Below are 15200 nucleotides of genomic sequence, written 5' to 3'. Positions count from 1 at the left end.
CATCTGGAGCAAAGTCATATTTTTTTTAATGGAACGATATACAATAACATGCATAATATAAAAGAGCACACGCAGAGAAACACAACGCCGTTGGTCTCATGCATCTACTGCACATAGGAGCGAAGATATGGCCATGTGAAAATATGTAAACAAACTAACAAGTGGCCCACTTGACCGTCAGTACCACGGCATGTACAAGTATGAGATGTCGGAAGCCATTGGACAAGATGAAGACAGAACGTGTTAGGAAGAAAAAATACAGTAGACATCGTCAGCACCATGTATTTGACAGTGTTACAGCATAATGAAAATGACCATGACAGTATGTCGAAGAACCACTGCGTAAGAAGCGAAAACCTGTCAAAGTGTGTGTTCAAAGTGGTGGCCGTCAGCTGCGATACAGGCAACGAGGCGCCCACGCAAAGATCGTTGCACAGAATGTAGCATCTCGTAGGGAATGTCCCTACAGGCCGCAGTAATGCGGTGTTGCATATCCTCTGGAGTTGTTGGCACATCCCAGTAGACAATGTCCTTCAGCTTTCCCCACAGGCAAAAGTCTAACGGTGTCAAATCTGGGGAACGAGCCGGACATTTGACAGGCCCTCCACGTCCAATCCAACGATTTGGAAATGTATTTTCCACACATGCTGTAGCGCATCTTGCACTGTGAGCTGGGCACCTGTCATGTTGGTACCACATTTCCCTCCTTGTCTGAAGTGGTATGTCCTCCAATAGTACAGGCAGTTCATGTTGTAAAAACTGTATGTATCGGTCAGCATTCAGTGTCCCTTGTATAAAAAAAGGGCCAATGAGATGTTCACCCACTATACCACACCACACGTTCACACTCAATGGGTGCTGGCGTTCCACTTGGCGAAGCCAATGTAGATTTGTCACCGACCAATAGTGCATGTTCCTTAGGTTGACATTTCCATGATTGGTAAAAGTTGCCTCGTCAGTGAAGAGGATATGTGACAAATCGGGTGTGTCGTGTCGTAACATCCATGTGCAAAATCGAACACGGTCCACAAAATCATTCCCGTGAAGTTCCTGATGGAGGGAGATATTATATAGGTGAAACTTGTGTGTGTGCGAATGCGCAATACACTTCGCTGACTCATCCCAGCATCCCTGGCAATTTCACGGGAGCTAACGTGCGGATTCACAGCAACAGCGGCGAGAACATTTGTTGCACCTGCCTCACCTGTAGTTGGCTTGTTCCGCATACGTGCTCGTGGTGTTACACTTCCGGTGTCTCTTAATTTAATAAATAACTTACCAAACAGACGTCGAGATGGCTGTCGTCTGTCTGGATATCTTTCTGCGTACACACGGTAGGCTTCTGAGGCATTCTTTCGGCATTCCCCATAAATCAGGATTATGTCCGCTTTTTCTATGTTTGTGAACACCATAATCTTCGCTCTTACCACTACGACTGCTTGCTATGAACTAACACGATCTCGTGGACCTGCTATCAAAACTTGCTCTGCGTAAAGGCAGTTCTGTCAGGCACCTGAGAAGTCTTACATGCCGTGGTACTGACGGTCAAGTGGGCCACTTGTTAGTTTGTTTACATATTTTCACATGTCCATATCTTCGTTCCTATGTGCAGTAGATGCATGAGACCAACGGCGTTGTGTTTCTCTGCATGTGCTCTTTTATATTATGCATGTTATTGTATATCGTTCCATTTAAAAAAATATGACTTTGCTCCAGATGCCCCATTTGTCGATATAAGGCATTAATTTATCAAAGTTGTCATTGCAATTTAAATAAATAGACATTTAAAGATTCATCTTTGTTTTGAATAATGTTCATTTAATATTTCCCCCCACCCTCCTCCTTTTCATGTTTAAGATTCTAATTCGTTTTTCTTATTTTCAGATGTTGAATCTTTTTGTAGCTGTTATTATGGATAATTTTGATTACTTGACTAGAGATTCTTCAATTCTTGGTGCTCATCATTTGGATGAATTTGTTCGTATTTGGGCTGAATATGATCCAAATGCTACGTAAGTATATCATATTAAAAAATAAAACATTCCACTCTTGTGTCACTACAGTGGAACCCGGATTTTACATTTTCCCACATTATACATTCAATCTTGATGGTCCCAACATAGCAAAATGTTGTAAAATTTTCCTTGATTTTACATTTTCCCGTATTTTATGATTTTTTCAGATTGTTCCCTGGAACACGTAAAATCGAGGTTCCACTGTATTCTAAAGTGAGAATCTGGGAACATTTTCCATGAAATTGAACTATAGACCTTATGTATTATTAGTCAATTATTTTGTGTAAAAAGATGATGATCTTTAGCCCCTTGATTTTTGTAGTACTGTAAACGTATTTTGACCAAAAACTTACATTTATATTTTCCATTATAAAACTTCAATTCGGGCAAGTACAATGCTCAAGTCGATTTTCTAGTTCAGTTAGGTTACTTTATTACGATGCATTCTAAAATCAAGGAGGGGGACAGCTGCACATATGCCTGGATAACAGTGATCACTGAGTCACTGATCATTTGATACTAACTAATTAGCCAATCATGAGTCAACAATCTTGCTACGTAATATGTTGCCTGCCTGGGAGGTGGACGTATTCAGTGGCTGGGAGATTCTTCTTTAATTGTTTGGACATACAGCTAAATGTGTACAATTATTAGCCTCTAAAAATCATATCGCTACATTTCGAAATAGGTCTAAAAGGTGTGACAACATTACTTTTTACAAGTAGGTCGATGTTCAACATCTAAAGAAGTTTTATGTTTATTTTTGGTTAGTTCCTCATTCGAGTACCGACAATTCCATGAATGTTAGCAATGTTCTCTCACTGGTTTCATCATTACACTCGTATCTATCATTATCGCTGCGAATATTCGAGAGGGAGAAATACGATGTTAATGGAATCAAAGAGTACACAAACTACAGAATTCTTAAATGCTAAGTATTGGAAATATTATTATTTTTTTATTTGATTTGGTTTGATTTATTTTACTTCCCTTCTTGTGCCACTTTTGGCTAATTTGCGAAGATGGGGACGGGTGATTATATGATGAAATTGATGAATAGACATCACAAACATCCATGCCCAAGCCAGGATTCGAACCCAGGACCCCTGGCATCGCAGCACGATGTGCTAACCACTCCGTCACGGGACCAGCTGGAAATGTTAAAAATGGGCTCCCAGCCCTGACAGTCTAGTAATAAAACTGCTTTTTTTTTTAAGAGGCCCTGGGTTCGATCCCAGGTGTAGGTAACATTTCATTAAGTGGTTCGGATTGCACTAGAAGCTGTAGCTGTTGTCCCATTAGCTTCAGTGCATATAGTGAACCCTAATACAAATCCAATCAACAAATAATTGCAATGCGGTGTGAAAATCAGCATGCTTGGGTAATTTTATTGCTCGCAGTCCTAATCCTACATGTTAATTAATTATCATATGTGAGGTTATAAAATAATTTCTGCAGTACCGCCACAGTGGTCAAATTTGATCCTGTACAGGAGAATCAATCTTTGAAGCACATCTAAAACAATTGATCCAATTCTGATAAGTATGCATAACTTATTCTGAAATAAAATTATAATCTTCGGCAGTTATCAAAGTTATCAAAGTGCCCAGTTCAAGAGTTGCAACTATATTCATTGCTTTATGTCAATGTATTTGTCTCCTAGTGGAGGTGAATTTGTAGTGAAAATATTTTTGTACCTTGAGAGTGGCACCTCATTTCTCGCATTTTCCCCATTTTTAGCCCTAAGTTCTGAAGTCTAGTCATCATAGCAAAGAAAATGGTATAATTAACACACTTTCTATTCAAAAATGGTATTGTTTATTTGATGCCTTCTTTATTAAGTTAGTGCCGCTTTTCTGAAGCACGAAAAGCTACAATCTTTTGCCGCTTCGTATGTTATGATTGGACAATGTAGAGTTATTGGCTCTCTATGAGGCGGAAGGGAACTCAAAATAAAGACCCTTCGGCAGCTGCTTGCACTCGTTGAAACATTCAAAATTGCCTTTTACGAACTTTATAACCTTTGTGCTATTGAAATGTGACCTTATCAACGGCAAATCAAGTGTTACCTTCACAATTGAACTGGTAATGAGAGGTTGAGTGCTCTATCTATTCTGTCCTTCGAAGAGCTTGCAAACTCTTTGGATTTAAACAAGGTTGTAGCTTCTAGTATTTCTCACTATGGTTCTCTTTCTCATTTTAGCAAAATAGTACTCACACTCTTTACATAGAAATAGTATTACGTGTAGTATTTATACATATGTCCAGCGAGTTGATAATGAATGTAGTTTTTATGGTGTATTTTGTACTGTTCATATGAATAGTAAGTGTATGATATTATTCCACTCAATAATGGCTTAGGAACAGAAAACAATATAATTATTGCATTGCATTTCACGTAAAAGATTTGTGACTAAAATAAATTTTGTATATTATGAGACAAACATCTCGGTTCTGATTTATTCTGACTGTAAAATATGTCACTGGTAAAATTATACCATAGTAAAGTATTAAGTTACTACCTTTTAGCCAGTATTAGTTAGTCCCCCAAGAATTTGACTCCGAAATCTGTAGCCCCCACTCATTTCAGGCTGGCGCCGTCACTGGTGTGGTGGAGGGTTAATAATCATACTCTGTTGATATAGACTGATCATTTGATAATTCTAATATTTCTATAAATATCCCATAAGTGCAAACTTGGGGGGTGTATGTTCTAGCACCTAAAATTACTAAAGATGAGCATGTATTAAATATATTAAATAACACACTGTCAATTTTTCTCCCCCCCCCCCAAAAAAAATATTTCAAGGTACTGCTTCTGAAATAGCCTACAGATGCAATCTGTCCTAGGATTCTGTGGAGCAAAGCCATGCATAACTGTAGAAAAGGGGAGCAGTGCAGTGTTCTGCTGCAAACGGCTGATAGCTGCTGTCATGTTGTTCCTCCATACACTCACGTTCCCTCTCACATATTGGTCAAGCCCTCTCAATTTCTATTTGAGCCGAAGATTTGTCTTCGTTTTCTTGCTTCCTGGGGCAGAGTATAATTTAAAATTCAACCTTTTTCTTGTTCTTTTACGTAGTATATTAATCAGTGCATGGAATAAGTTACTTTTTCAGATAACAAATATACAGTTAATTGTGCAGTTGCTTTTCTGCACATTTCAACACTAAAAATAATTAATCTTCGTGCATACATTTGTTGTGAGCAAGTGTTTCATGTTTTGCACTTTCTAAGTATAACATTTATACGTAATTTTCTTGCCTCTATATTTTCATGTTGAAACAAATTTTATTATACAGGGTGGTCCAGAAAAAGGTAACCGAACACATAAATAAATACATTTCGGTTACCTTTTTTGGGCCACCCTGTACTTAATGAAAATGTGTGTAAATTTTACACATGTCATCGGTGCGAATAAAGTATGACTTGCATTCTAAGAGTCGTGGCATCTGACTGCCATGCGGAAGACCCAGGTTCAGTTTCCAGGTGGGTGATATAAGGTTGGAATTTTTCCAGCCTTGTCCCAGCATAAAGTGGCTGTGGGGTTCACCCAGCCTCAAGTGAATGGGTACCTGGGAGTGTGGCACATCACTTCCATGATGGCAGAGGTTGAAAATATGTGGAACCCTACCCCACTTCTTCTAAATGTGCCTTCATGGCACGGTGCAATTTGCATGGGCAACTTAAACTTACCTTTAACCTTGGCTTAAGACAAAGGTGGAGCTCAAACCTGCAATAAATCTGTGATTTCCTACAAATCCAGTCCACTAACATTCTCAATGGCACTCCCATGTTAAAATTAGAAATGCTAGACAACGGGTAATATCAAATTTACATCACATGCTTATACACAATATTTATTGTATGTTTTCTTTTCAGTGGCAAAATTCATTACACGGAAATGTATGATATGTTGAAAAACATGGATCCCCCTCTTGGTTTTGGCAACAAATGTCCTAACAGACTTGCTTACAAGAAGCTGATAAGAATGAACATGCCGATTGATGATGATGGTCGAGTAAACTTCACAACCACCCTTTTTGCTCTTGTTCGAGAGAATTTGAGCATAAAAATGAGAAGTGGTAAGTTAATATGTAAATATAATATTAGACTGGAGCTAATATCAATGCCGATGTATTGGTATTGATTGTATTTTATGTACTGATATCGGTTGATACTTTTTATAGCATTTTGATCATTGGTGGGGTCCGGAAAAATGCCTTTCGATAGTTGCACGGAGACTAGTTACCCTGAAAATTATGTAAAAATAGAAGTCTCCCTTGATTTTGTACCAATATTATGTGAAAAACTGTCATCCACTAATATTAAATTTTTAACAACTTTTAATTATTTCAGTTTTCAAGGATCTGTATCATTATCAGTGAAAAGCAGTTACATGCCCAAATGGGGTTGGTGGGGTTATAACCCCCCCCTTTGGCCCAGTATTCCTTAAAAAAAAAAAGGACATCAAATGCAGGAAAAGATAGCAAAATGAGGGCAGACTACTAAAAAATGTATACCTAACACCCCCCCTTTTTGAAAATCCTGGGCATGCCACTGGTGAAAAGTATTGGTTTCAGAATGGGTGTTAGTTAAAAGTGGTATCAGTTCAGTCCTATATAATATGTTTGAAAATTATCCAAAAACAGAAATCACGTTGTTCTTCACTTTGCATGTACTAATGGGAGACATAGACTTAAAGGTATGGTAGGCTTCATTCACTGTGAAAGTTTATTGGGAGAAATTAAATAACAAAGATGAAAATAAAAAATCATTATGGAGTTCTCTTGTTCATAAATAGATTAAGAAACTTTGTACAGAGGAAAGATAATTTGAATGGCCTGGTAATATTTAGGTTTCGTAATTAAAATCTTGCATTCTCAGTTTTAGGAGGTAAAAATAATTCATCATTTCTCTGTTCACTGTTTGTAAGATTCAATGTATAACGTTTTCTTTTGTGTTAAATTTTTCCTATTGTTACAACTGGAACATTGATCAAATTACAAGTAAAGAAAATAAATAATTATCCAATGAAGAGAACATGTGTTCTAAAATGTTAGAGCAAAAAAACATATTTACTTGCTTGTAACAGCCAGAAATTACAACAATCTGTTTTTCCTTGTGGTTATTCATGCAGTGTGCACAAACTGCAAATACAGGCAGCTCCTAGAGAGCAATATGACTGCAATAGAAAGGAAATGTAATGTTTGAACTCCATTCTAATGTTGATTTCTTTCTTGCAGCTGATGAAATGGACCAGGCAGATAACGAACTGAGGGAGACGATACGATCCATTTGGCCTCTGCATGCTAAAAAGATGCTGGACATTCTGGTTCCTAAAACTGAAGGCAAGTATTGATACTTATTCATTCCATATTCTCACAAGTTCCTCCTGTTTTGTCTGACCTTCTTGGTGTTGAATTGTTTGGCACAGGGTGCTATGATAGGGGTTCCATATTTGGATCTTGACTTTGGCATGGGTGTTCTCTGTGAGGGTCTCTGTTCATCAATTTCATCATATCATCACTCATTCTCATGGCACAAAAGAAAAGTAATAACCTAATCAATCAATTCTTCTATTTTGCTGTTCTTGCAAAGTTCTACGGCATAAAATGTAACTTGTGGAGCCATTTCGTAGCAATATAAGATGTTATATTCTTAACCCCTTAAGTGTGGAATTCGTTGAACAAGTCGCTACTGGAAAATGTAGGTTTTTCGTCAAATTCAGTATTCGCCTCCGCATTGTGCTGCTGTAGTGCGGAAGGCATATATATACGCTTTATGTTTGTTTCAACTATATTCGATTTACTGTGGCGTATATAGTCACACAGACGTTTGGTGAGATAGTTCTAGCTGTAGTAGAAACAAAAAATAGTAGCCAGAGAAGAAAAGGATGAAAAAGAAGAAGACAAAAAGAAAGAAGAAGAAGGGAAAAATTAGTTTTGTCTTCTTCTTTTTGTCTTCTTTTTCTCTTGTTACTATTTTTTGTTTCTACTACAGCTAGAACTATCTCACCAAACGTCTGTGTGACTATATATGCCACAGTAAATCAAATATAGTTGAAACAAACATAAAGCGTATATATATATATATATGCCTTCCGCACTACAGCAGCTTAATGCGGAGGGCGTATATATATATATACCATCCACACTTAAGGGGTTAAGCATGTCCCCCCTCCTCTCTCTCTTTCTTGCTAAAATAAGATTTATTCCATTCATTTGATCATCTATAATACAGACTGTACAATGATATTGAACAGGTCATGCTTATAACTAAGTATCTAAATTATAAGGTTATGCTACATAAAAAATAGTAAAACAACACTAATATAATTCATATTCAAAAAATGTGTCACACTGCTACAGCACACATTGATGTATATAGATGAAAACAGCACAGATTATAGTTATAAAAGGACAGTTACAGTTGGTACATGATGAAAAACAGGACCAAATCTCAACTACATGTTAAAAGGCTTTCATATATATACACATTAGAGTACTGCATCGGACCAATTTCACTCGCTCAAACTCGTTCGAATCTCCCACGCTCGAATGTGTTACGCTCGTAGTGTAATGATTGACAACATCCTGTATTTCAGTGCCTAATAAGTAGCACTCAACCTAAAACCTATGCATGGAAGGAAACCCCTCTATGCAATTACAATTCTAAGTAATAATTCTGTATATTATTATGTAAGGCTCAAATACAATATATATAAAACTATGAAATATCTACAGACCGAGGAGGCACATAGTGGTTCGGATCCCACTTTAAACTGTAGGTCCAGTCCCAATTAGCCTATCTGTGCATAAGGTGGACTTAAAATACCAAATAAAACAATCTACAGACCGAAACGTAAAATGAATACAGATGCTGACAGACCTGCCTAAGCAATTACAAGTATTGTATTACAGTGCAACAAGTATTTTCTATGTGTACATCATTGTTCACTTACCGAAAAGAATAACAATATTCTGCGAAATAATAAAATGCAGTTATAACATTCAATCGAACATTATTTCAATGTGAAAATTATTGTAGAAACATAAAATGTCAGCCTTGGTAGTTTCAGCCCATAATCATCTATTCCATTTTCACATATCTCGGTAAGATACACAAAACTGCATTTTAACATGGAGATGATGATTATGTTCACTTATTTTTCAATTTCACTTTGTCTTTTACTTCACGATCCATATTTGACGACCCACTACCATAGACAAATTACGGAAATACATGTACTATTAGGGTTCGAGAGTTTGGTCGTTTTTCGCTTGAGCAGAAGAGCTATCAATTCTGTGTGCCATCTAGCGTTGACCATGTGAACTATTTGCCGCTCGAGCGAAAAACGCTCATTGCAGCACTCTAATACACATGCATATATATAAATAGTAATAAAATATCTCCTTTCTTTACATATTAAAATCCATAATTCAAATGTCCATCAAAATTTAAACATTAGAAACTCTCTTACATCATAAAATAGGTTTGATATCAATATTTTGCTTATTGCTTTTTTAAATTTCTTCATATTGTAGCTTCTTATTTTTGGTGGTACTTTATTATACAGCTTTAAACCTTGGTATCCTATGGAATTTTGTGTTTTTGTTGTGCGAAGTGAATATTTTTTTTTTTTTTTGCCTCTAGTGTTATGGTCATGTATATCTTGATTTTTTTAAAACATGTTAAAGTTTCTATGAATGAAACACAAGGCTTCCAGTATATACATGGAAGGTAATGCTAACTGTATGTTAGCCATTGCTATAGTGTAAACCTGATTTTACATTTTTCTGTATTATATATTCAAACTTTGTGGTCCCAATCAAGCCATATATTATTTTTTTCTTTCCAGATTTCACAATTTCCCACATTTTAAGTGTACTTAAGTGGTCCTTTGAAAAACATATCAAAATTCCACTGATTATGTTAACAAGATTACAAATCTTTTAATTTCAGGTAGAGCATTATGCTTGTTTTCAAGAAATATTTATTATTTTTATATACGAGGCGTATTCGTAAAGTAAGTACCGTTTGCAAATATTGCCGCTGTAGCGCTGCAGTCACAACCATGTGAGTTCTCGCTGACGTCCTTCATCCGTTAGTAAGCCACGGGCAGTCGTGGGAGCAGGTCATGCTTTTTCTTCGTAGGTTTATGAAGGTTTGACATGTTCAAGAAAATCAATCGGCCCGTCGACTGTGAAGTCAAGTCTGTGATTCGTTTTCTCAATGCAAGAAACGTAAAACCAGTAGACATCCACCGTCAACTGTGAGAGGTCTTTATTTTTTTATGTTTAAAGAAGGTCGTGAGACAGTTCACGATGAGTCAAGGAGCGGTCGGCCATCTGTTGTGACCGAGGATTTGGTGCGTGCGGTCGACACGGAAATTCGTGAAAACAGACGCTTCACAATATCGTTGCTTTCCATGGAATTTCCACAAATTTCAAGAAAACAGTCCTGTACGAAATTGTGACAGATCTCCTGGAATATCGAAAATTGTGGTCAGTGTTTCAACAAGGATGATGACGTTGAAGCAGGAGTGCATGGATGGCTTTCATCAGAGGCCGGAACATTCTATGATGATGGGATACAAAAACCAGTGCCACGCTATGACAAATGCTCGAAAAATGGTTTAAACTATGTAGAAAAGTAGTTTAAGGTCTGTAGAATGCAATGCAAATAAAAAACGGTACAAAACTATTTTACTTTATTTCTTACACCCTTTCGGTACTTACTTTCCGAATACGCCTCGTATATATTGTCTAAAAAATTTAACTCTTAAATGCCAGGATGCCACATTTAGCATTTTCGACTTTTGGAACATGCTGAGGCTTGGGTAATGTTCAGAGATACATGTTTTGAGTGGGCCTGGATGTATCTCATTGGTAATTAGTAAAGTTTAATTTCATTCTGGCTATATTTGTGGAAGGTTAAATTTCCCACCAAAAACAAGCACAGCTTTCAAATTAGAAAATAATATTTTTCTCCAAAATTATCAGCATCAGTTGTGCAATTCTTGTCACGAGAATAGAATACATATCAGGCAATATGCATGTGCTTGCTATTTTAAACCCTTGTGTCTTAATGTTGCCTACATGGGGGCCCAACAAAGTTCAAATTTCAATAAAAAAATAAGTTTTTTTATTTCTTCTTCTTCTTTATCTACTTGATAATTGAAAATGGTTTTCTTCTTTCAACTAGAAGCCTATAGCCTAGTCAGTACTGAAGAAAACTAGGTATAATTTGTAACTCCAGCATTCTTAGTTTCCGAGATATACAATTTTAGTGCAAACCTTGCGGAATTTCAAATTCCCCCCTGGTGTTGGTGCCTACACATAGAAAATCAGCCCTGGCGTTTAAGGATTAAATACAGTAATCAAATATAATGTTATCTCTATGTTATATTTGCATATACTGGAATTTTTGTTTGCATAACTAGATGTAACTTAAGTACTTCCTTTTTTTGTAATTCTAACTATCTTCCAGAAATAGGGAAAGGAAGAATGACAGTTGGTAAAATATACGCTGGTTACCTTATTTTGGAAAACTGGAGAACAACACGATTTGGCCAGATTGAACCAACTGGGCTTCCAGTAAGTTACTTGAAATTATTAATTTTGTTTTAAAATGTAAATTAAAAATATTTTGCAATAGTTCTATTTTCAGATTGTACTAGCACATTTATATGTAACTGAAAATTCCTTAATTATTTTAAAACTAGATCTTTCAATACACATAGAAAAGAGAAAATATTTTAAGGCTATAAGTTAGTGTTATGTGAAATTTAGCTTCTTTGCCATTGTAATTGTACATTAATACATCATAGTACAAGAAAGCTGTATATGTTTTAAGTATGTAGCAAACAAGCACTGAGAGATATTAATTTATGTATCAGAACAACATTTTTCATTCTGTTTATTAGGCATGAGACTGACTAATAGGGACTCTCTTAATATTGGCTGATATATCTACAAAATTGCCTTAAATTTATCGATTCGATTTTTCTACATATAGCCTGTACTTAAGTGATAGTTTTACTATTTCGTTGTTGATTTTATGTCTATAAACTTTTAATTCACGCACCCTGGTTTGTATAGTATATGGAGTTCTTTTTCTGAGATAAAACCCATTGCAGTCACCTAGTTACATACATTGAGTAAGAGGTGAATGAACCAATTCTGCATTAAACATTTGCCATTTAATATTTGAATGGTAGAATGTTAGTTATTTATATCTGTCAATCCACAATATTTATCATCACATTTGCATATGCACTATAGTGTAGGAAATACACACACACACAAATATTATAATAGGATCTCATAACAGTATTATTGAGGTTTTACAAAAAAAGGGAGAGTTTTAATGAAAGTTTGCCTTTTTGGGGTATAAATTGTACCTCTTATTTATGGAGATTATTATTCTAAAATACAAAACTAAAATGATAATATTTATTGTTTAAAATTGAGGAATGATGGGGACAAATAAAATACATAAATTCAAGGGCGTACTGGATACTTAGTCTCAATATATATGTATCTTTCAATAACAGGACTACATTCCTCAAACAAACGAACATAAAAAAAAAAACAAGTAGTTGTTCATTTTTTCTTCATACAGGTAATGTAATTTACAGTCAAATAGCATCTAAAATGCACATGAGATACAGAAAAATTGTCTTTCATCATGATCAAACTATTTTCTTTTCAACAAGCAATTTAGAAGTGACTGTATATATCACCATTCCACGTTCTTTAACTCATAAAATTTTCCTCATTGAACATAAATGCTCGGAATTTATTACAAAACAAAATATGCAGATATATATTGTTTCGTTTTGAGGCTAAACTTAAATGATTTTTAGGTTTATTATTCCTGTGAAATAAATTCTGCTTTCTTGAAAGAATCAGTTTTTCTTGTGTGTAGGTATTTACATGTACTGCGTCTAGTGTGTTAGTCTAAGTATGCACCTTCATTTGTTTTTATTTCATAACATGAAGCTGTTTTTGTAAGTAGGTGAGTGATTAAGGTTTCACACAAGAAAGGGAGAGTTTTAAATGAAATTATTTCTTCGTGTGAAATAGATTGTAGCTCTTTTTCATGGGGATTATTATTTTAAAATATGAAATAATTTTATTTATTGCTATAAATTGAGGTGGGGGTGAATAAAATTTATAAATATGACGATCTATGCTAAGTACGTCAGATTTAATGTTGGTTGAGTTGTCCCTTAAAATGAGATGGAAGACAATCAACATTTAGTTATTCAAGCATATACAGAGTGTTTCAGAAATGTGCATAACCCAAATAAGGAGAAAGAATGGAAACTCTCACTTAATTCCAAGTCAGACTCGGACACAAGCAAAAAAATACACTGTCTGTTGTATGCAACTGAATGTCAACTGACGTCTCACCTTTTTCATTCTCCATCTCTCATGGAAGTCGAGGGCCATGCAACTTCTTACCTGCTGACTTGTCATGAGGCAGGATCCTGGCACACCATGCAGTGTAGTATATACAGAAAAAATGCTAGAATATCATTTTCTGTCTTACTTATGCAAATATTTATGCACACATCTCAACAGAGATATTCCCAACATCTGTTCATATGGCGTATGCTCTCAGCTAACAGAATGGTTACCACTCTCTAGCCTTTGATGCAAGTTGCATTCTGGGTTGAATCCCTATTAGGTCCCAAAATTTCAGTATGGACTCAGCATTGTAAGCATATTTAAAAGAAATAACGCTGTGCCCTGGTCTAGAATTCAAAAACAATGACAATAGGATAGAACATCCCTCAATTAAATCTGCTTAGCAACCCTCAAAGAGCTGTTTCAACAGAACATTGTTTTTTTTCTTTTAAAGTTAAAGTGAAGTCCTTTCTAATTCCTGGTACTTCTTTCTGGCACACCCTGTATATTTTCGTGGCAAAAATAATGGAATGAGAGTCGTATTTGTGTGAATAATGTGTATGTTTTGTTGAGTGTTTTCCCATGAAGTAGTGAAAATGGGAAAAACGGTAACTGAAATATTTCTTCATTGTATTGGTGTAGCCTATCGTCAATGGATGCTTGAACTATTAGACTAGAACTGTTTTGCACAAATGGCTAAAAGATTAAAATGTAGTAATGATGCGTGAATGAGAGTTGCTCGATATTTTGCACATGTAGTAGTGTCTAGCATATACGTATACCTCATAATTTTCTCTTTCTTATACAATTCTGTTATCTGTTATTAATAGGCACATCATCCACCAGATATCCAGAATATGATGACTAAATATTTCAGTTGATTGTTGTAACACACTTATTCTTTTTCATATGTTTAAACCCAGCAGCAAATAATGTGTGAACTTTATTTAAACAAATATGTTTGTAATATTTCAGAAATAATTCTTTAGTAACATGTACAACGCTTCAACCCATCAAATATATACTCCAAGCATACTAGTTGTGTAGGTGTAAGTGATTAGTGCTGAATGCATGTCTCTCTATTTTTTTTATTGAATTATATAGACAGTGTTCTACCTTGCCATAGCTGTCCCTTTTTTTAAGCCATTACTAGATGTTCTTGAAAAACACAATATGTGCTGTTCTTGTGAAATTTACACAATGGTTGAAAGTGTTAGCTGTACCAATTACAAGATCAAAGACATTAAGAATGAATAACAATTATGATTAAATCAAGTAATCAATTGTAATATTACGTTACATTCTTCAGATATTTATCATTGGTTTCTCTAAAGCTGATTGGTAGCAGTCCAGAGAAAATTCCGATTGTTATGGAGTCATTAAAATATTCTGTGAAATTCCTATAATTTGTATTATCATTTTGGCAGATAAACCTGATAATTGTAAAAATTTCAAGGTAGTGTGTAAGTTGTAGGAATTTCCATGTGTTTTTTAATAAGTCCTGAATGATACAGTTTACTCTTGACTGTATATTTTGCATAATGCATGGTTAATCAAAAAGAAAGAGCAGATTTCCAAATATTATTTCCAACAAACAGTACACGACAGAAACAAGATCCACACATCATTGGATAGATTAAAATTCAAAGTTTTGTTGTACAACAATTGGTTTCATGTGTGCACTAACAATGACTTTTTTTCTCGTTGTGAGTAAATGATGCCACAGGAAAAGTCGTTTTGTGTGCTAAAATTTGCAAAGTGTGAATTC

At 35.4% G+C, this 15200-nt stretch overlaps 1 protein-coding gene across 9 annotated transcripts in view; it reads left to right on the top strand.

Moving 5' to 3' along the window:
* Nucleotides 1–15200, top strand: part of cac (calcium voltage-gated channel subunit cacophony) — a 248158-nt gene that overhangs the window by 191720 nt on the left and 41238 nt on the right. For 8 of the 9 annotated variants that reach the window (XM_083109913.1, XM_083109914.1, XM_083109909.1 and 5 more), the window contains exons 27-30: nt 1885–2012; nt 5898–6100; nt 7262–7366; nt 11508–11614. In XM_083109913.1, coding sequence (XP_082966039.1) covers nt 1885–2012; nt 5898–6100; nt 7262–7366; nt 11508–11614 — 543 coding nt within the window. The remainder of the gene's footprint in view (nt 1–1884; nt 2013–5897; nt 6101–7261; nt 7367–11507; nt 11615–15200) is intronic. The other variant, XM_083109912.1, reaches the window with a different exon arrangement.

The sequence above is a fragment of the Lepisma saccharinum genome, chromosome 23 (assembly GCF_977018435.1).
Source record: "Lepisma saccharinum chromosome 23, izLepSacc3.1, whole genome shotgun sequence".
In the NCBI taxonomy this organism is placed as follows: Eukaryota; Metazoa; Arthropoda; class Insecta; order Zygentoma; family Lepismatidae; genus Lepisma; species Lepisma saccharinum.
This window is presented reverse-complemented; position numbering and strand designations above follow the sequence as displayed.